General features: G+C 42.8%; 1 protein-coding gene across 3 annotated transcripts in view; it reads right to left on the bottom strand.

The window, feature by feature from the left end:
• Positions 1 to 23434, bottom strand: part of itpr1a (inositol 1,4,5-trisphosphate receptor, type 1a) — a 516106-nt gene that overhangs the window by 132266 nt on the left and 360406 nt on the right. For all 3 annotated transcript variants that reach the window (XR_013886032.1, XR_013886033.1, XM_080184007.1), the window contains exons 20-28: positions 17372 to 17530; positions 15865 to 16037; positions 14082 to 14201; positions 10341 to 10532; positions 9380 to 9631; positions 5825 to 5966; positions 3977 to 4130; positions 3706 to 3893; positions 933 to 1083 (exon numbers count right to left, since the gene is read on the bottom strand). Coding sequence is in view for 1 of the 3 variants with exons in the window: in XM_080184007.1 (XP_080040133.1) it covers positions 933 to 1083; positions 3706 to 3893; positions 3977 to 4130; positions 5825 to 5966; positions 9380 to 9631; positions 10341 to 10532; positions 14082 to 14201; positions 15865 to 16037; positions 17372 to 17530 (1531 nt within the window). In the remaining 2 variants the exon portion in view is untranslated. The remainder of the gene's footprint in view (positions 1 to 932; positions 1084 to 3705; positions 3894 to 3976; positions 4131 to 5824; positions 5967 to 9379; positions 9632 to 10340; positions 10533 to 14081; positions 14202 to 15864; positions 16038 to 17371; positions 17531 to 23434) is intronic.

Raw genomic sequence — 23434 nt, 5'->3', positions numbered from 1 at the left:
CTTGCCTGAATGGGTGCCGTTTTATAAGACAAAATACTTTTGAGATCATCCAGGATAAAATACACTCCTGAACATCACTTTACTCAAGAGTCTAATCATCCACTTCCAATCAATGCAACAAGTCAATAGATTCTTCCAAACCAGTGATATACCAACAGCATTACCTCCAGAATCAAACAGAATCCAGGTTCAAAGGCCACTTCTATTATAGATCTGGCTCTTTCCATTGGACAGCATCCTATAAAACTTTAAGTCAACCAAGATAAACCACATCGTCAAAGAGCCTAAACATCCTTTACCACCAACACACCACCGCGGCAGCATGCATATGTACAAGATACAGCAATTTGCCAGGACTTCTTCAAAAGTACCTCTCAAACCAACAACCTCTACCAGCTAGAAGGACAAAGGTAGCAGGTGCATGGGTAAATCATTTCAGAGCTCCCCTACAAGTCACATGCCAATCCAACATGTACACATCTTGCCACTATCTGATTGTCAAAATCCTGGGATTCCCAGTGGGAGAAGCTTCAGCACATGGACTGCAGCAGTTCAAAACAATAGTCCACCGCCAACTTCTCAAGGATATCTAAGGATAGGGATGAAATGCTGGTTTTGCCCATGACACACACACACACACACACACACACACACACACACACACACACACACACACAAACTAAAACAACGAAAACGTTAATGCTGTGGGAATTAGAATAAACCCAATGCTCATTGTCAAACCAAAGAAGACAGCAACATACCATATAGTATAACCAGTTATATTTAGTCAGTTTGTAGGAATTTGTACACTGAGGCCTTGTGATCTGTTGTGTCCAGCATAAGTTTCAAAATAGTGAGAAATTCAGCATTTTATGGTCTACGGCAGGACCAAGATGCGAGATATTTTTATTAATCTCAGTCAGTTGACAAACCTGGAACGTTACTTGCACCATCCTGAGAAGTTGATCCAATGCTGGGTGGGGCATCGGTTGATTGATGATGTGCATTACTTTCATCAAACTCTCGCTTGAAAATGGACAGAAGGCAAGAGATTCGATAATCCAAACGCACATTCAAAATGAACTGGAAACGAAAAAGGGATAAAGTAATTATTTCAGCAGCAGTGTAGGGCCAATCAGATGAAAGGTATACTCTCACACCTCACAAGGGTGTGCAACCTTTGCTCTTATTTAACCTGAGAAAATTACATCTTATGGAAAGATTGCATTTATATGGCTCCCTTCATGATGTCCCAAGGCACTTTATGGTTGATTAAATACTTTTGAAATTTAGACTGCAGCAATATACCTGCACACAGCAAGGTCTCAAACCAATAAAATAATTCACAGTTCATTTGTTTTTATGATGTTGTTTGAGAATAAACATTCTCCAAGATGTCAGGAAGAAATTCCCTGCTCTTCAAAATAGGACCATAGGCTTCTTGGTACCCACGTGAGAAGATGATGGGGCCTCGATTTAGCAATCTATAAAAAGACAACACCTGCAACAGTGCAGCACACCCTCAGTACTGTACTGCTATGTTTATCTGGTTATTGCTCAAGGCTCTAGGATGGAAGTTGAACCCACAACCTTCCAATTCTGAGGGGAGAATACTACCAATGAGTCACGGCAGATAGGGTGACTGAAAACACACACACACGGTCAGCTTGTGCTTTTTAATTTTAACACACTTGAAAAAACACTGGAGACATTCTGCAGACAGACTTTTCATGACAGAAAATAGAGTCTATTCTGAATGGAATCTTCAGACCTCTTCCAAGTCTGTGAAATCCTTCTTTGAATGATAAATGATCATCAGCGGTGTATTCTATCATGACTAGTCATTTGTTTGAGAGTAGTTTGTTAAAATTGATGACAGGTATATTGCGTGCATATTAATTCCAGCATAAGAACAGGCTAATATTATAATTTCTGATGGCTAAAGCAGCCCAGTTGAGAAGCCTTCAAGCTGCGAGTGCTAAGTAAGGCACAAGGTCTCAAGTGTCAGTGCAGCCTGTTGTGCCATTATAACTTATATGTTATAAGGAAGGCACTTAATATGCTCCCTTCAAAATAGAAAACTAGGCACAGATTCAAAACTGAGATGCTGATTGGGAGGTAGAATCTGATCTATTAATGTAGGCTATTAGGAGCTTTCTGATTCTGACAGTAGCAAATTAGTTTTGCTGCACATCTTGAAATATTAAATTCAGGCACTTGCTGCAAAAACTGGAAAACAAATCATCACAGTTTTAGAAAGGCCCATGACTACATGATCAAGAATAAGCAATTTGAACAATTCAGGCTGCCAGATTTGCAACATCACAATGTGCAAGACTTTGCTGGAGTGAGACATCTTGTGGCAGCACAGTTAGCTTGAATTTCTTCCTCACTTTTTGTCTGGATGATTTTTTGCATCATAACTTGCTGTATGAGAATAACAGGACATCTGGGTCCTCAGTGCACAATGGGACCAACAATCTACTTCCTTTACCAATGAGATTCAATGAATGAGAAACCAAAGGAATTAAACTAAACTCAGGTTCACAAAGAGAAATAAAGAGACAGAAAGAAAGATGAGAGAGAGAGAGCGCGGGGGGGGAGGTCTGGGAGCAGGTATAAAGGACAAGAAACAGGTAAAATATTAAAATTGAAAAGTAAACTTATTTTTAATTCTGTAACAGTAAAGCAAAACCAAGACTATACTTTCAATGGTTCTCAGTCCAGGCTTGAGAGGGTAATTGTATAAACAATGATCACACCATTAAAAAGGTACTTAAACTATTAATTACAAGACTTAACTTTGACAAGCTTAATGGGCAATTAATGTGCAAATCCAAAGAATTCTTAAAAATAATGTGATGCGATCATTGGCACAAACAAGAAAACAATGACATGAATTACTGAGCAAGTTCTGGAGATTCACATATCACAGTATATTTTATATTTCCCCAGAATTTGCAAATTGGTAACAACATGAATTGGAAACACTCCATTATTTTTCCAGCACGATCTGGTCCAAACACTTTAAAAACATGATCATTAAACATATGAAAACCAATGTCAGCAGCAATTTGTGACACTATAACGTTCACAAATGACTGGTCATACACTTTTTACCCATGAAGAATTGTTTTGACCCAGATAGCAATGGGCACAGTGCAATTTACTTTGCCTTCAATAGCGTCAAATGAAAAATCTACTCATCTCCAGTTCGAGTATTTACGCTTTGATCAGCTTGGAAAGTTTTAAGCTGAACCCAAACAGACATTAATTTACGTTGTTAATGTCATGAAAAAATGAATTTCGTCTACTGATGTTAGACTCAGGATTGGAGTTTATAAGTCTCTGTACAACGAATCCCTGCAGCAACAGTAGCACGGTTTCCAGGAATGACAAGGAGTTGCTTCCCCTCAAAGGAGCAAGGTAAATCAGAGGACAAACCCATTCATGGTGCTTGATTGATCCCTGGAAGCCATTATGGACGCTGCAAAGTGAGTGGCCCAGGATCAAACGTTACAGCTCCAGTTCGGAATATCACAAGTCAAGATTTTTTGGGAGTTGTTTTGTTGGAGAAAGCAGAACCTCAAGCAGCAAAATATTTGACTAGAGGTTCATGAATCACTGAGCAACCTGAAAACAAAGCCAAGACCTGTGTTTCTGAACCTGCCAACAGTAACATCGACAATCATTTTGATACATTACCTGGAGAATTTCAATTGTTTTTAGTTTTGTGTCCATGACCAAAATATCCTCCTTCTCCGGCTCAGCCTGTTGTTTAGTTGTTCCATCCTGTGGTGTGATGGGAGCCAAAGGCAGAAAGCCACCTCCCCTCAAAACCACTTGAGTCATTAACTCTCCCACTCCATGAATTGACCTCATCACATTGCTACCTGCAATGACAAGGTCGTCAGTCAGTGAGGAAGTGATTTTCACTTTTTTTTTTGTACCACTTTATCCTGCAATTCTTGCTTACCTCTGTTGTCATCCCCTTTAACCAGTTTGCTGATTGGGAAGACCGTTGCCATGTGGACACAATCCAAAATGGCCAGCAGAATTTTGGTTAACCTTAGTAGGTCACTAAAACTGTAGAAGCCAAAGTAGATCAGGTTTCGAGCCAAATTCACAACCTGTTGGGTGGAAACAATCAAATTGTTATCGTCAAATATCTGAATGGCAGTGATACTCAAGAATATCCATACTAGCAAAAGTGTGTTGAATCTTAAATGGAGATATAACAGGGAATTAAACATCCTCTTACGTGTACGGTTTTATAATTTCTCCAACTTACAGATGGCAAAAGTGCGCCACATGCTATTGGTTTTCACTTCTGAAGTACAAAAGGTGAGGAATGTAAGTGGTCAGAACTCATCATGAGGTAGTATCTTCAGAATTTTTCCCATGTGCCTCACTAGACTAAGAGACCTGACAAACTGAGAACAATTACTGGCACATAATTTAAAACAATTTATATTTGTGTAGCATTCTTCATGAGAGAAAGGTGACTTGGAACATTTGTTTCCTTCTTTTCTGCACAGGAAAAGACATCCAATGGGAGGAAAGCATCAGAAATGGGAACAATGGTTGCTGCCGAAAAGACAAGAACAACAATAAAGTTTACAGAAGGGAACAGGTAAGGTTAGAGAGATTTATGTGGAGCGGTTCCTTATGGTGATTGAAAGAGCAGTCACAAATTTTACAGCAGAGGGGACAAGGAATTCAGATCACACCAGTATCAGAGGCATAAAGGACAAGTACAAGGGCACAGGGAAGAAGATAGTCACTGAGAAGGGATGGCATGAAACTATCAAAACAGTGTCAAAGGGGAGGGTCAAAGATTTTGAAAGGTGCAAGTGTTGAAGTTGCTAGGAAATTATGAGAATCCAAGGATTTTATTCAACTTTAAGACATAGATGGCACTGATAAATGTCTGTATTTATTCCCCATCTCTAATTGCCTTCAAGAAGATGATGGCGAGCCCATCATTGTGAACACAACTGAGCGGCTTTCTGAGCCATTTCAGAAAGTGGTTAAGAGTCAACCATATTGCTGAGAGTTGAGTTACACATAGGTGAGGCATGGTAATGATTGCAATTTCTTTCTCTAAACCAGATGGTTTTTTTAAGACAAACTAATTATTTCCTAGTTACCATTACTGATGCCCACTGTTTATCCCAGATTTTACAGCAATTTGTCTAATTAAATTCCCAGTTGCTTTGGTGGGATTTGAATACAAGTCTGCAAATCATTCATCTAGGCCTCCGGATTATGACCCCATTAACATATCCATTTACTAGGCCTTAATGTGATTAAGGTCCAAAGATCCCCTGATGATCCTGGTGGGGAATAGGAACTCAGCAGCATGAAGGAGAGGTAAGTGTGTAAATGGGCAATGCTTTAAAAAAAGTATGGGGCCAGAGTTGGCAATTTGACTGGAGGATGGATTCCACAGGAGAAACATGTAGAAACTGGCAGGTGCCAAAATAAATTATTTCAATATTTTCTACATTGAACTGAAAGAGATTCTGACATGTTAGCCAGGCAATAGGCTTGGAATCAAATGAGATGAAAGAAAGGCATCGTAACTTACAAAAAACTATTGATTTACATAACTAGTTCTAAGTAGTTGGCTCCTTTACAGGATTTGTGCCAAGAGTAATAAGCATAAGCAAAATACACCTATAGTCACAAGTGCATTTCTAAGAATTACACAATTTGAACCATTTCACAGCTAGGCAGTGGAAATCAATATTCCAGAAATACTTGCTTGTCTTTACGCCTCATAATGATGTCAATCAGCTCCTTAAACTATGTCTGGATTTACCTCAAACGTCAGTTTGTTCTTCTCCTTGTCAGAGAAGGGAAATCGTTGGCAGACAACATCTCGCAAATACTCCTCCACAAACGCCATAGTCTGGGCAAAACGCTCTTTTATTTCATCTCTGGAAGTTCCACTGGAATCATAACTAAACAAATAAAAGACAATACATTGGAATACCAAGGATGAATGCAAGAACCACATCCGTTGTCTAGTCACATATACTCGTCAAACTTAGTGCTTTTGTGAGAAAGTAAGTTTTCCTTGTGGGAGGCTAGGAGGGCAACAAAGCTAAATATTATAAATAGTGATCTAATATTCACATACAATTTTGGCATGTTAACACAGTCGTGCCACTTTAAACCATGATGCAGCAGCAGCCAACTGCAGTCTGTTTAAATGATGATCCAATGGCTTTCCAATTGCCAAAAGGTCACTGTCGACAATATAAAAACGGACCGCAGCTTACAACAGTGCAAAAAGCACAAGATTGCAACATATCTTACAACTGTCAATCCTGCAAATTCCTTTCAGGACTGAGACCTCACCAGTGGGTGTTGAAGGTCACTCTCAACTGATGTTTTATTTTAATACGTGCTCTACTGATTCTCAAGTGAAATACTGGCCCTTGTTTCAACACTGGAATTTAAAAATCTCAACCCAGTACAATGGAGCTGAATGTTTCTAGGATTTTAGACATCTCAGCACTGACACGACTTCAGTGGTAATCTATTGCTCCCTGCTTTCCATCACCTTTCTCCCTTATGTTCAGGCACAGATTTCTTGCTGCGACACAGATTTCAGAGATTTCTGTTTCCCTATGGTGCTCCATCCTCCTGGCCATATGTCACACATAAGCTCAATGAGCACTGATAGGCCACTTGAGCAAAGAGCAAAGACATTCTTTTATTATTTATATTTTCATGAGATTTGGACATCCCGGCAAGGCCATCATTGTTGTCCATCCCGAATTGCCTTTGAACTGAACATTTCAGAGAGCCATTAAAAGTGGACCACATTGTTATGGGTCTGGAGTTACATTTAGGCCAGATCAGGTACAGTCACAGTCATTGGGTCATACAGAATAGAAAAGACCCTTCGGCACATCAAGTCTTTACTGACAATAACTACCACTAAAGTCATGCAAATTCTATTTTCCAGCACTTGCGCCATACCCCTGAATGTTAGGATGTTTCAAGTACTTATCCAAATATCTTTTAAAGGTTGTAAGGTTTCCAGCCTCCAGTACCTTCCCATGCATTCCAGATGATTCCCACTACCCTCAGTGAGTCTTTTTTTTCCCCAAAACCCCGATCAATCTCCTGCCCTCAAACAAGGGAAACAGCTGCTTCCTATTCACCCTGTCCATACCCTTTAATCAAGTCCCCTTTCAGCCTTCTCTGCTCCAAAGAAAACAATCAAGCCTATTCAGTTTCTCCTTATAGCTCAAATGCTCCTGCTGGGGCAACATCCTGGTGAACCTCCTTTGTACCCTTTCTATTGCAATCATACCCTTCCTATAGTGAGGTGACCAGAATTGAACACAGTACTCCTGCTGTGTCCTAACCAATGTTGTGTACAGCTCCAACATTATGTCCTTGTTCTTTTTTTTTTACTTTTATCAGTCATGGCATAAAGAAAGTGTCCCATATGCCTTTGTAACCACCCTATTCATGCCCTCTGCCATCTTCTGTGAATGAGTACCCCAAGATTCATCTGTTCCTCTGAGCTTCCTAGATTCTGCCATTCATTAAATATCCTCGTCTATTTACTTTTTCCAAAGTGCATCTCGTTGCACTGATCAGGGTTAAATCTGCCACTGCTCTGCCCATCTGACCAACCATCTATGTCTTCCTGTAACCTTCTTCACTATTAACCACCCTACCAATCTTGGTGCCATCTGCAAATTTGCTCATCATTTCCCCCATATTATAATCCAATTAGTTATTAAATAATAAACAATAAGGGGCAGATTTATTTCCTTAAAGGACATTAGTGAACCAGATGGACGTTTATGACAATTGACAATTGTTTCGTGGTCATCTTTACTGAGATTAGCTTTAATATTCCAGATTAATTGAATTTAAATTCCATCAGCTACTAAGGTGGGATTTGAGCCTTTCGCCTAGACCTCTAGATTACTAGTCCAGTATATTGCCCCTTTGCCACCATCTCTCTCCATTCTTACTGGATAACCACATGTGCTTCCATTCCTGCAGGACTTGCTGGTTACTGAAAAGAATGGCAAACTTTCCTCATCCCCATGGAACTCGTGTTGGAATCTCGTGTTTTAGCGTGGATAGGGGATTGGCTGTCAAATAGGAGGCAGAGAGTGGGGGTCAATGGGTGCTATTCGGATTGGCGGTTGGTGACTAGTGGGGTGCCCCAGGGATCGGTGCTGGGGCCTCAGCTATTTACCATTTATATAGATGATCTGGAGAAGGGAACCGAGTGTATGGTGTCAAAATTTGCTGATGACACCAAGATCGGTGGAACGGCAAGTTGTGCGGAGGGTGTGGAAAGTCTGCAGAGGGATCTAGATAGGCTGGGCGAATGGGCCAGGAACTGGCAAATGGAATATAATGTTAGCAAGTGTGAAGTTGTCCACTTTGGTAGGAATAATGGTAGGAAGGACTACTACTTACATGGCGAAAAACTGCAGCATGCTACAGTGCAGAGGGACCTCGGGGTCCTTGTGCATGAGTCGCAAAAACCCAGCTTGCAGGTGCAGCAGGTGGTCAGGAAGGCGAATGGGATGCTGGTTTTCACAGCGAGGGGAATTGAATATAAAAGTACGGAGGTCTTGCTGCAACTGTACAGGACACTGATGAGGCCACAGCTGGAGTACTGTGCGCAGTTTTGGTCGCCACACTTGCGCAAGGATATTTTGGCCTTGGAGGGAGTGCAGAGGAGGTTCACTAAGCTGATACCAGAGTTGAGGGGGTTGAGCTATGAGGAGAGGCTGAATAAACTAGGCTTGTACTTGTTAGAGTTTAGAAGAACGAGGGGAGATCTCATTGAGACGTATAAGATGATGAATGGGATGGATAGGATAGAGGTGGAGAGGCTCTTCCCGCTCAGAAAGGACAGTAGGACTTGAGGGCATAGCCTCAAGATAAGGGGGGGTTGGGGGGGTGCAGTTTAGAACGGAGTTGAGGAGGAACTTCTTCACTCAAAGGGTGGTGAATCTCTGGAATTCTCTGCCCGTTGAAGTGGCAGAGGCTGCCTCGCTAAATATATTTAGGACGCAGGTTGATAGGTTTTTGATAGGCAAGGGGATTAAGGGTTATGGGGAGAAGGTGGTAAAGTGGAACTGAGCCACGACAGATCAGCCATGATCTTATTGAAGGGCGGGGCAGGCTCGAAGGGCTAGATGGCCTACTCCTGCTCCTATTTCTTATGTTCTTATCTGCCTGGATCTGTATGGACCAGCTGCTTATTTGCCTAAATGAGAAACCTGACAAACCTTTCATCTCCCATTTTAATTCCTTTGCAAGACTGTTCATACCCAAGACTTTATGGCCCTGCAGTGGAAAAGCAATAATCAGCCCGAGTACTCACTCATCAATCGCTATTTGGGATGGTATTTCGGACCAGAGGCGAGCGTACTTCACTGGAGTCACCTGTTCTTGTGGATCCCTATCCACATGCATGTGCAACATCAGGCGACAGAAAGAGGCTCGTAGGTCATAAGGCAAGTTTTCATCTGACATGCAACGAAGGATCAGATCCACGTCCAGCTGCCCCGAGACTGCATTGATGGCCAAATATTGACGATCTAAGCACATCCGAGCGAACAAATTCAGCTGGTACCTGCAGAATGAAATGTTAAGAGAAGGGAGTAGAGAGATGTCAGCAGAACCTCAATCTTCCAGCAGGGAATACTTAGTTCAAATATTTTTCCAAGAACTACGAAGACAGTAGATAGGTACAATATATTCAAGGCAATTCAATAGAAGCAGAGCCAAGTGCTACAACTACTGAATGTTGTAGTTTTCCATCCATTTCATCCTCGATTCTAAAATATAAAGGCTAGTCTTTCACAACCTCAAAACGTTCCAAAGTGCTTTATAACCAATTAAGTACTGTTGTAATGTAGGAACCTTGACAGGCAATTTGTGCACAACAACCTCTCACAAACACTATGAAAATTGCTGAAATAATCTATTTTCAGTGATATTGGCTGAGTGATAAATATTGGCCAAGACACCGGGGTTAACTCCCTTGTGTTCCTCAAGTAGTGCCTGTGGATCTTTTGCACCTGAGTGAGGAAGTACTAGGGGCCTGGGGTTTAACATCACATCTGAAAGTAGCATCTCATATGTTGTACCACTTCCTCAGTGCATGGGAACATCTGCCTGCATTTTGTACTCAAGCCTGTGACATGCTGGAACTGAGCCATGGCTAACATCATCTCAGTGAGAGATGCGAGAATCCAGGTCGTGCAAAACCTCTCAGTTACATGCATCGTGTATATTGTATTCTATATTGCTGTATCATGGGTATATCTAGGAAGATATACCTGTAATAGCTGAGGACTTCCTGGTCTTCTTTTTGGCCCTCTTTAGCATCTTGAGCCAATTCTCGGATACTTTTGCTGCGCAGCTCTTTGCAGCTGTCATTCCAAAAGAGCCACACTTCTTCATCTTCGCCAACTTCAAGACGGCTTTCACCACCGTTCTCTACCTCAAACTCCACTCTGGACAAGACCAGCCTGCAAAAATAACAGTCGCCCAAGTAGTGGGGGAAACATTAGAATCTGCAGACCAGTTATAAGCCAAATTGAACAATCAAAGACAGTTTGATGAATAGTACATGTTAAACATTTTAATCAATTAATTGCAGGCATTTCAGAATATTCCATCCCCATCCATGCAGCGAATGAATATACACCTCTGCACAATAACTCACATGGGTATTCAAAAAATAACTTCCCAAAACATGGATCAATGTTACTGTACATTTATCGATATTTCCATCATCTTGAAAATTTCATCCAATTCCTTTCCTTCACTGTTTCCTCTCCACTTTCTTCTTCCTTCTTTATTGTTGGTTCTATACCACTGCTTTGTTTAGTCACTATTCCCCTTGGCCAAGTTTCCAACTGTTTTCATTCCATGAGGATTCTCCAGGTTCTGGAAGTCCAATCCCAATGCTACTCTTGCATAGGTTTGCTAGTTATTTCATACTTTGGGCATTGTTAACTCTTTTCTTACTCTGAAACCTTTCAGAGAAGAGCTATGCTTTTGTTTGCTCTGATTACTGCAAGAAATAGATACCAATCCAGAAATTGCCAATGTCAACGTTTCCAATTAGACCCGCAATTTGTGGCTTCTTTTGATGATTAACAGAAGGTTGTCAGATTTGGAGCTTCACCTGATGTAGTTGGTGAGAATGTTCATGCTCTTCTGGAATTTTCCTTGCCCCTTGGAGAGTAACAACAATGTACTGTGGCTGTGACTAGGAGGCTGTCTTCACCTCTCTGATCATAATTACACTGGCAATTATACAGGTGGCACAGTGGTTAGCACTGCTGTCTCACAGTGCCAGGGACCAAGGCTCGATTTCCGGCTTCGGTAACTGTCTTTGTGGAGTTTGCACGTTCTCCTGTGTCTGCATGAACAGCCCTTGAGTTAAGGGCATCCTTCTAGTCCTTGGGAATTTTAATGTGCAAAACCATTAATTGGCATCATCTGAACACAGGGATGCAGCAACAGAATTAACACTTGAACAATGAAGAGGCAAACTTCAATGGACATCAGGGCAAAGATGCTGCCAGGATTTGAAAATTGCTGCTATAAGGAAAGATTTGACAGACGAGGATTGTTTTCCTTATTACAAAGGAGCCTTTTGGGGTGATCGATATTGAGGTATAAAAAACATAAGGCCAAGATAGGAAAGACTTGTTTCCCTTAGCTGGGGTCAATTACCAGGGGGTTTTGATTCAATGTAATTGATAGTTTCAGGGACATGAGGAAAAACATCATCATCCAGAAGGTGGTGGGCATCTGAAATTCCCTGCTTCAGTTGGTGATTTTGGCAGAAACACAAGTCATTTGAAAGGTACCTGAGTCTGTATCTGAAGTGCAGTAACCTGCAAGGTCATGGGTCAGATGCTGGAAAGTGGATTAAAATGACTGGCTAGTTTCTTTTTTTCTCTCTCTTTCTTGACAGACACAGACACGATGGGATCAATAGCCTCTTTCTGTGTCATAACTTTTCTATGGTTCTATGATGGGCTCAACTGTCTTTTGGGACCAGGCAGACACTTAGTGAAACTTTACTCAGATAGCTTGGCAATATACTGAAGTCCATGATTGCAATGGTTCAGCATAGTTCAGGAAAGAAGCAGAGTCAATGGAGCAAATTAAATTCATACTTTTTGAGGTGGGATAGCATTAATAAGGGATTTGCTTTCATGCAATTTTGCACTACCACTCAATTCAAGGATGTTGACAGCCAATATAGTATTTCTGTAGTGTAGCGACTATGATGTATGAACAAACCCCCTACAAGCAGCCATGTGATAACAGCCAACTAATCCGTGTCTGTGCCGTTGATTCAGGGATAAATATTAGCCAGGATGCTGGCGATAACTCGTATGTACTTCTGTGGAATCATGCCACAGAATATTTTCCATTCATTTGAGAAAGCAGACAGGACCTCAATTTAACATCTGATCTGAAAGACAGCATCTTCAACACACACTGGCGTGCTGGTGTTGATTATGGTGCTCAAATGATGGAGTGGGACTTGAACCCTGAACCTTCTGACTCAGGGGTAAGTATGCTACCAATTGTACCACAACTGATGTCCTAAATCAGAAGGAAGCATAAGAACATAAGAAATAGGAGCAGGAGTAGGCCATCTAGCCCTTCGAGCCTGCCCCGCCATTCAATAAGATCATGGCTGATCTGTCGTGGCTCAGTTCCACATTCCCACCCTCTCCCCATAACCCTTAATCCCCTCGCTTATCAAAAACCCATCAACCCGCGTCTTAAAAATATTTAGCGAGGCAGCCTCCAGAAGCACCTGCAGAAGCCTTGAAAAACTGTACGCCCACTGTGTAGTTCACCAATGATTTTGTGAAACCCAAAATATAATTGATTTGAAATGTTGCAGATGACTGCATAGTCTTAGTGTTAATGTAAGACAACTTGTGACACTAATAAATAAACTTTAGCATTCAAATTCCTTCAAAATTTCTTGAATAATAAAAGACTTCGGCTTTGGGCTAAAAATTGACCAGAAACCTTTGTGCCATGCAGGTGCTTAACAACGTCCATTGCAAAGTGTCTCGAAACTACTTCCCAATATAATTCAACAGCAAATCACCACCATCGACATCCTTGAGTCATCACTGACCAGAAACTGGACTGCAGCAACTGTACAAACAGTTGGCCGCTGGACAGAGCAGGTCAGAGGTTATAAATCCAAAATTCATACATTATGGAAGAATCAGTCTAAAGCTAGTCTTTCAACTCGAACAGGTTTACCCCCGAGGCAGCTTATCAAGAGTGATCATAGAACCCTACAGTGCAGAAAGAGGCCCTTCAGCCCATTGAGTCTGCACTGAATACAATCCCACCCAGGCCCTACCCCCATATTCCTACATATATTACCCACTCATCCCTCTAACCTATGCATCCCTGGACACAAAGGGGCAATTTCTTAGCATGGCCAATCAACCTAACCCACACATCTTTGGACTGTGGGAGGAAACCGGAGTACCTGGAGGAAAACCACGCAAACACGAGGAGAATGTGCAAACTCCACACATAGTGACCTGAGCCAGGAATCAAACCCAGGACCCTGGAGCTGTGAAGCAGCAGTGCTAACCACTGTGCTACTGTGCCGCCTTGTGAGTGAAAGACTCCGCCCACCGTCCACAATTCCTTCTGCTGCCCTCAACTTCATTTTCAAGTTACACAAAATCGTGGTTTAGAAATATATGTCTTTCCTTCACAGTCGCTGGGTCAGCCCCTTAAAGCTTCCTGCCCACAGCACACAGAATACCTTCACCACATGGACAATGTTAGTTCAAGAAACACTGCTCACCACCATTCGCTCAAACGCAATTGGGATAGGGAATAACTGTTGGGTTTGTCTTTGATGCCCAAACCCTTGGGAATGAAACACAACAAGATAGTGCATTGTCACCCACCAAAAGAAAAAGAAAAACTAAACAAGCAACCAAGCTGAATTTAAGCACTATGATGACTGAAGCAGTGAGTTCATTTTCCTGTTGCAGTGATTGACATACTTTGTCTCAATAAGAATGTCTCCATTAGCTGGGTTCAGCACAGCCTTACAGATGAGTTCCTGGGTAACTGGAATTGCAGTGTTGTTGGACACGCACAGGTCAGAGAGATAATCTAGAAATCTACAAATGAGAAACATTTTGTAAATCAGATTTCAGTTTCAATTAGTATTGGAGAAAAGAATTCTCATTCAAGACAGAAAAATAGCTATGTCAAATTAGGTACAAAACCCTGGATCAAATAATATTGAACCACACATGACAGCAGATACCCGAGACACACAAAGTAAGCAGGTGTCAAGGACTGCACTAGCTGAGTTGTAGGGAGAGGGAAGGCAATTCATAGAAAGGGGAAAGAGGTAGTGAGGTTAAGAGAAGTGGCACTTGGAAGTGGTGATGAAAGGAAATGTAGAGGCGTAAAAGCAAATTACTGCGGGTACTGAAATCTGAAGCCAAGCGAGAAAATGCTGGAAAATCTCAGCAGGTCTGACAGAACATAAGAAATAGGAGCAGGAGTAGGCCATCTAGCCCCTTGAGCCTGCCCCCCCATTCAATAAGATCATGGTTGATCTGATGGTGGTTCAGTTCCACTTACCCGCCTGCTCCCCATAACCCTTAATTCCCTTATCGGTCAAAAATCTATCCATCCATGACTTAAACATATTTAACAAGGTAGCCTCCACTGCTTCATTGGGCAGAGAATTCCAAAGATTCACCACCCTCTGGGAGTTGTTCCTCCTCAACTCTGTTCTAAATTGACTCCCCCTTATTTTGAGGCTGTGCCCCCTAGTTCTAGTTTCCATTCTAAGTGGAAATAATCTCTCTGCTTCTACCTTATCTTATATGTCGCTATAAAATGTCCCCTCAACCTTCTAAACTCCAATGAGTACAGGTCCAGTCTACTCAATCTCTCCTCATAAGCTAACCCCCTCATCTCCAGAATCAACCTGGTGAACCTTCTCTGCACTCCCTCCAAAGCTAATATATTCTTTCGCAAATATGGGGACCAAAATTGCACATAGTACTCTAGGTGCCTTGTACAATTGCAGCAAGATCTCCCTGCTTTTATACTTCATCCCTCTTGCAATAATGGCCAACATTCCATTTGCCTTCTTGATCAATTGCTGCATCTGCAAACTGAGTGTTTGTGATTCACGCACAAGGACCCCCAGGTCCTTCTGCACAGTAGCATGTTATAATTTTTCACTATGTAATTTTTCACCATGGCAGCATGTGTAAGGAAAGAAAAGAGCTGACGTTTCAAGTCAACAATCTTCTCCCCATCATGACTCAAAACGCCAGCTCTTTTCTCTCCTTACCTTGCCAGACCTGTTGAGATTTTCCAGCATTTTCTCTTTCGATATAGAGCATCAAGGGGAGGAGAATTGGGGGATCAGGGGGAGACAAAGGAGACAAATAAAGTGAATGTTTATCAGGGGTAAGGGAAGTGGAAGTTGTGGTGGGGGGGGTGGTTGAGTAACAGTTATAAGATGGTGACAGGGCCACCTGATTTCCCACCATTCTAAAGAAAAACCCTCCAAGGATAAAGGTGTGCAAAATGTATTTGACAATACTGAAGTTTGAAAAACAGCCTGCCCTATTTTTATTCAGTCAAATCAGTTTTGACTTTTCAACCATGTTCCAAGGGCAAAACCTTGCTAAACACAGTCCACAACATGGGGAAGTCAAGCCATCATGGGGACACAACATTGAAGTTAATCTGTCATGGGACTGGTTGCAAACCCAGTGACCAAAACACAACACCACATGCTCAAGACAATCTCACCTCGGCTCCCGGTTTTTTCTGACCAGGCTAACAAAGGTTTCAATTTCAGCTGCGGTGATGTGTTTCTCCAAGAGCTTACGGTTATTGTGCAACAATGCTGTTATGGTGTCTTCAGCCAATACATCGTATCCAATTTGCTTCTGCATGAAGCCAAACTGCTTCGCTATGTACTCCTGGGGAAGAGAGCATTCAAATCAGAGCTACTTCAAAAGCAAACACAGTGCTTGAACAAAGCACCTAAAAAAACACTCCAGATTTTTACTTGGAATGGAGGGGGAAAAAAGCTATCAAGTCCTATTCATCACCAATGATACCTCTTCAACCAGAGTGTACTCCCCTTCCTTTCACTGGCACACAAAAATGGGGATTTGATGACTCTTAGAAACAGATATTTTGTTTTCTAAATGGCGATTTTCTTTCTGTAGAATTCGTGTGATTCTATATAAAAAAATTCTAAACCATATTCCTACTGCATACTCTCCAGATCAGTCTGCCCATTCTCCGAGATATGGTGGCATCGTGGTAATGACACTGGACTAGTAATCCAGAGACTCAGGCTAATGTTCTGGGGCTAGGCTTCAAACAGCAACAAGGCAGCTGGTGGAATTTGAGTTCAAATTAATAAACCTGGAACTAAAAACCCATCTGGTTTACTAATGCCCTTTAGGAAAGGAAATCTGTCAACTTTACCCAGTCTGTCCTACATAAGTCTCTAGATCATGCGGTTGACTTTTAGCTGCTTTCAGAAACAACCTGGCAAGCCACTCAGTTCAAGAGCAATTATGGATGGTTGATAAATGCTTGCCTGGGACACCCACATCCCAAAGAACAAAAAAAATCCCGTTTTCCATCATCAGATGGACTCGTAAATAGCCTCTTGTATCCCAGTACCTTAGTTAAAACACAAGACGACAAATAGAAGCAGAAGTGGGACGTCAGGTCTTTCAAGCCTGTCCTGCCATTCAGTACAATCATGGCTGATCTATGCCAGTCACAGCTCCTTTTCTGTACCATTTCCCCAAAACCCTCTATTCCTCAACCTATCAAATACTTATCCACTTCCATTTTAAATACTTCATGTTCCAACCTCCACCACCCATTGGAGCAGAGAATCCAATTCACCACGCTCTGGGAGAAGAAATTTCCATGCACCTCAGTTTTAATTGAGCGGCCCTTTATCTTGTACCTATGTCCCCTTGTTTGAGACTCTCCTATTAGTGAAAACATTTAACCATCTACCCTATCAAGCCCCCTCAAGATCTTATGTTTAAGTAACGTCACTCCTCACTCTTCTAAACTTTAAAGAAAGCTTCCTTTTAAACCACATAGTCTGGCAATGAGGCAAAAATTGACCCCTGTCCTTATTATTGAAGATGACTAAAACAAAAACACATTCTGCATTTGGAACATGTGGATGGGATGTTTACTTCAGACTATGAGGTTCTTAACAGGCTGATCATCATTAGAGGCCTTCTGACAAAAAGTTTCAGTATTTTAGACTTTGTACCTGATTTTTTCTGTAGTCTTGCTGGGAGTGTCTCAGAACGCGATAACACAATCTGCAGATATGTCGGAATGGGGCATGTCTCTGGTCCCCGAGTTCCTCCAGCCTCAACATCGGCCCATCACCACTGTCTGTGAACGGGGCCTGGAGCAGCTTAAAGATCTACAGGGTCAGGAAGGTAACCAAGTCAATGCCATCAAGCAAATTTGCTTTGCTTTACCCAAGTTCACAGGTTCAAAACCTACAAGAGCCTGCTTCAAGATGGCAGCAGTATTCAAGCAACAGTAAAACCAACTATTTTGCTCAGAGTTAGAAATTATTTTCCATAACCATGCACCTCCCTCATGCTGTGGAGATGCCAGCATTGGACAAGTTTATTTGGTAGTAAACACCACTAGCTTTCAGGGTTTGCCCCTTCGTCAGGTGATGGAGATGAACATCATATTCACATTAAAGAAGTAGCGAGCTAAGTACATGAGTAAGAAAGGAAGAGCAGGATAAGCTGATAAGCACGTATTAAAGTGGAAGAATGCTGGTGTAACACAAACACCAGCACAGCTTTGTTGGGTCAAATGGCCTGGTTCTGTGCTGTAACTTTATGTAATTCACGTACAGCATCAATGTGGGTTTGATGCCGCAAATCCCTGCGCAATGAGTTTCTGATCTCTGCCACCATTACAGGAGTTACTCCCCATCCCCCTTAGAGCAGGTTTACCACACGTGAGGAGTGACATGCACATTTAAAAAGGCCGAGAGAGATTGTAGCTCACAGGCGTCATTCACACACACAAACTTGGACTTCCACCATACCCTGGCAGGAATCGCTGCAAATCTGATCTGTTCACTGAAAGAAGATTCTGCGTACTGACTCAAGGCGTGGGAAGGAAGGCCATCTTTGTCATTTTTGTGGCTGAGCAGATAGAGCAGCAAGGAACATGCATGCCCTCCATTTTATATTGACTTCCCCTTTTGTTTGGTCTTTGCATATCCTGGGATATGGGGCGGGATGGGGAGTTTTGTCTGGGAGACACCGGTGTGTGTTGTGTTGGGGGGGGTGGGGAGGAGAGGTGGTGAAGGACAGAGGTTGAATTCATAACATAACCAGAGATCCCTCTTCCTCGGTGATTGCTAAGTAGCATTAGTAAGGAGTTGACATCAGGTAATTTGCTCAGCATACAGCAAGTGTGAATAGCATTGGTTCCCTAAAAAGCCAAAGCTAAAAACTCTTCATTCATGTGGCAAAACTGCCGAAAACCAAAAAAAAGATCTATTTGGTCCCACAAAAGTTGCTCCCCTTGCAATCAAGGTCTCCCACTCCCAACTGTGGCTGAATGTCTGAAAACATTGTTTACTCAGCACATTATACCAGGTGTCTACTGAAATAACAACTGCCACCATTCGGAGTTATTCATTGCTCCCTCGTCCTACTTTGTTGCTTTCTTTTAAAGTACTCAGCAAGCTAATACTTCAATATTGTCCCATACACATCCAATTAGATTGGTCATTAACCGATGTTTCTATTTGCCTTTGTTGAATTGCACATGGGAGTTTGGGCCGGGGGCCGGGGGCGGGGGTGGTGGTGGTGATGGTGGTTCTCCCATCTTGCTGCACTGCTTTTGTAGCGCAGCAGGCCTGGAGACTTAAGCGGGCTTCCCACTGGGCACCATGGCCCCTGCGATAATATAAATCCCATTAGTGGGCCCAGGACTGAAATCTTCAGGCCTGCGCACCTCTTTCTTAGCAGAGGGGGAGAGTTTCACTCCAGTGGGGCTTACAACAGCTCCCCACTTGCAGGGAGCTGGCAGCCCAACCTCTCTGCAGTGCACGGAGTGTAGGAGATTCATTTTGAAACTCCTGCTGAAAAAAAAGATTTACTCCAGTTTTACTCAAATTCTACACCTCAAGTTTTTTTTGGAGAATCGCCCTGTGGTATTCTAAATTTGATCTAATCAATGCACTGTACAGCCTTAACACCATCCCAACTGACATGAATTCCACTCTGCCTACATATCTGAGCAGTTACCGCAATGCGTTGCGTGGATAATTCCAGAGGCAGATTTACTATTTCTCCCTGCAGAGCAACTGTATTAATTGTATTCTAATCACTGACCCACATTGTTTCATTTCACAGTGTTACATTTCACCTTCCATTCATTGATGTTGATGTGATCACATAAATCATGCAAAAATCCCTCTGGAAATTTCTATTTACATCCTTGCTGAGGTGGACATGCAATGAAACACAGAGCTGCAGCACGGGGTCCAAGCCAACTGGGGCGGGGGCAGGGGAGGAATGCCACGATTGGGTGGCAAGGCTGGGCCAAGAGTGACAGGACAGGGCAATAACTGGACCAGGAAGGGTAAGGCCACTGACCAAGGCAAAAGCAGAAACAAGGGCAGGCTGAATAAGGTCAGCAGTCAAGGCAGCCAGGCAGCCAACCAGGAGCACACATGGTCATCAAGGCTCAAGGCCCAGCCACCTGAGCGAGAGGTGAGCAGTCGCAGACAATGGATCTCCAGGAGCAACAAGACAACTCCACTGGAGGTCAGGGCTGGAGTAAGGAACCCAACTAGTGAGGGCATTGCCACTGAACAAGGGTGAGAGCAGGAGTCAGGGCAGGGCAGGCCAGTTAAAGCCAGCAGCAGCAGCAGTCAGACAGCCATACAGGAACATGCAGAATTGTCCAGGCCTGGCTATCCAAGCAAGAAGTGAGCAGTTGGAAAGTGCATGAGACAGGCAAGCGCAAGGGTGGTTTTTGGGGAGCACCAGGGCAAGCTGACCAGAGGTCAGGACTGAGAGGAGGAAGGGCGAGCGCAGAGGCCAGGCCAGATCACCTGCTGCAGCAAGCAGTTAACCACCAAAACACCAGCTTAGGTCACTGCAGTTATCTTGACCCTCAGGGCAGGGCTGGGCAGGCGAGAGCAAGGCCCTCACTGGTGGGTGGTCCACCACATCACCAAGGGGCAGGTCATGATGTCATGGGGGACCTTGCAAAGAGGGACAGCGCGGGTCCCCAAAAGTGCACGTGCATCATTAGCATATATGAGATTGGATAGGGTAGGGCTGTTTTCCTTAGGACAGAGGTGGCTAAGTGCTCAAAACCGAGGAATTGAGACAAGGTAGACAGGAAAGATCGGTTTCCCTTAGCTGAGGGGTCAATTAACAGGGAATTTAAGGTGATTGGTAGAAGGAGGGGACATGAGGAAAAACATTTCCACAGAGTGGTGAGCATCTGGAGTTCACAGGTCGTCATTGGTCTCTGGTGTAGTCCCGGAGGATTGGAGGATAGCGAATGTTGTCCCATTGTTTAAGAAGGGGAACAGAGACTTTGCCGGGAATTATAGACCGGTGAGTCTTACTTCTGTTGTGGGCAAGGTTTTAGAAAAAATTATTAGGGATAGGATTTATAGTTATTTGGAGTGTAATGAATTGATTAGAAATAGTCAGCATGGTTTTGTAGCGGGTAGGTCGTGCCTTACTAACCTTATTGAGTTTTTTGAGAAGGTGACCAAAGAGGTGGATGGGGGTAAGGCAGTTGACGTGGTATACATGGATTTTAGTAAGGCGTTCGATAAGGTTCACCATGGTAGGCTTCTGCAGAAAATGCAGATGTATGGGATTGTGGGTAATCTAGGAAGTTGGATCAGGAATTGGCTATCAGATAGGAGACAGAGGGTGGTGGTGGATGGTAAATATTCATCATGGAGTGCAGTTACGAGTGGTGTGCCTCAGGGATCTGTTTTGGGGCCACTGTTGTTTGTAATTTTTATTAATGATCTGGATGAGGGTATAGTTGGGTGGATTAGTAAATTTGCTGATGACACCAAAGTTGGAGGTGTGGTAGATTGTGAGAAAGGGTGTCATAGTCTGCAGGGAGACTTAGATAGGTTGCAGAGCTGGGCCGAGAGGTGGCGGATGGAATTTAATGCGGAGAAGTGTGAGGTAATTCACTTTGGTAGGAGCAACAGATGTGTCGAGTATAGGGCTAACGGGAGGACTTTGAATAGTGTGGATGAACAGAGGGATCTAGGTGTGTGTGTACATAGATCCCTGAAAGTTGGGAATCAAGTAGATAAGGTTGTTAAGAAGGCGTACGGTGTCTTGGCGTTCATTGGTAGGGGGATTGAATTTAGGAGTCGCAGTGTAATGTTGCAACTGTACACTACTCTAGTGCGGCCGCACTTGGAGTACTGTGTGCAGTTCTGGTCCCCGCATTACAAGAAGGATGTGGAGGCGTTGGAGAGGGTGCAGAGGAGGTTTACTAGGATGTTGCCTGGTATGGTGGGGAGGTCCTATGAGGAGAGACTGAGGGATTTAGGGTTGTTTTCGTTGGAAAGAAGGCGGCTAAGAGGGGATCTTATTGAAACATATAAGATGATTAGAGGTTTAGATAGGGTGGATAGTGATAGCCTTTTTCCTCGGATGGAGAAAGCTAGCACGAGGGGGCATGGCTTTAAATTAAGGGGGGGTAGCTACAGGACGGATGTCAGGGGTAGGTTCTTTACCCAGCGGGTGGTGAGGGATTGGAATGCCCTGCCTGCTGCAGTTGTAAATGCATCTAGTTTGGGGGCGTTTAAGAGATCTCTGGATAGGTTTATGGACGAAAAGGGATTGGTATAGGCTAGTGGGTCATTGTTTTTGTAACTGGTCGGCGCAACATCGTGGGCCGAAGGGCCTGTTCTGCGCTGTAATGTTCTATGTTCTATGTTCTAATTTGATGGCTGAAGTTGAAATGCTCATCTCATTTAAAAAGGTACCTGAATCTGCATCTGAAGTGCTGTAACCTGCAAGGCTATGGACGAGCTCAGAAAATTGGATTAAGAAGATCGCTAGCTTATTTTTTCTCTTTTTTGGCCAGTGCAGACATGATGGGCTAAATGGTCTTTCTGCACCATAACATTTCCATGGCTTTCCCCCACCATTCATTTTTGAGTCATCTACAAATCTGAGACATGCAGCTTCCATCTTCCAGATCATTCATGTAAAGTCCATTATTGAACCCTCATATTTCTATTGCTTACCCTTTATCCAACACTGCTTCTCATTTCACTTCAACTAAATATCTGCAATACATAATTATAGTTGCATTTCCGAACCATTTTCCTGTTGCAAGATATTCCACTACACAATTAATCTGCAGACTCCACAAATAAATCGAAGTGGTTTATCAGGCATGATCTTTTACCTTCTAACTCAATGCTACCCATCTCAAATCTAGTCACATCTTCAGAAGTTCACCTCCAGCCAACTTGTCACTTCTGGTTCACTGCCTCAGCTCAGGATGAGCACTTCTGCTTTCGAGTCAGAAGGTTTTGGGTTCAAATCCTATTCCAGGGATAGAGCACAAAATCTAGACTGACACTTCTGGAAGGATGCTGCCTTGCTGGTGATCTGTCCTTCAGATAAGACATCAAACCAATCTGCTCTCTCAGGTGTGTGTGTAAAACATCCAATAGCACTACTGAAAAGCAAGGTGGTGAGTTTAGGGCCCTGGCCAGTATTTATTTATATATTAATATTTATCCCTCAACCACATGAAACCAGTGAATCTAACCATTATGTCACTGCTGTCTGTGGACTCACATTTCTGCCACATTTCTGATGCTATCACACTGCAAAAGTACTTAATTAACCTTCAAGATTCCAAAAGTGCTTCATGTTGTTAAATACTATAGTAATCCAACTTGGGTGCAGAGAGTACTTAATGCATTTGTAATGCTGGAAGGGAATTTTCAGTGATTTAAAAGTTAAATACAATAATTTTTCCAAAGTTTAAAGTATGTTACCTAATGACTAGCGTTTTGACAAATTGCTTTTAGCTTGTTTATTAAAAGTCTGAAAATTTGAAATCTTGCTGTGTGATCCTTCCAGTCAGTCACTGGAAATCTAAGTATATTGCCCTACCAGAATTGTAACCAAGATGCGGTGAACGGCTATCTTATTGATAGAGTTTGGAGATTTTTGTCTTAAAATTGTATTTGGTGTCACGGGCAAGAGGAGATTTTGGCAACAACCTTTATGCGATTTCATCCAAAAGCTTGACTACTTGCAGGTAACTGATCTAA

This window comes from Carcharhinus amblyrhynchos, chromosome 3 (assembly GCF_965287045.1).
Source record: "Carcharhinus amblyrhynchos chromosome 3, sCarAmb.v2.hapA, whole genome shotgun sequence".
Lineage (NCBI taxonomy): Eukaryota > Metazoa > Chordata > Chondrichthyes > Carcharhiniformes > Carcharhinidae > Carcharhinus > Carcharhinus amblyrhynchos.
This window is presented reverse-complemented; position numbering and strand designations above follow the sequence as displayed.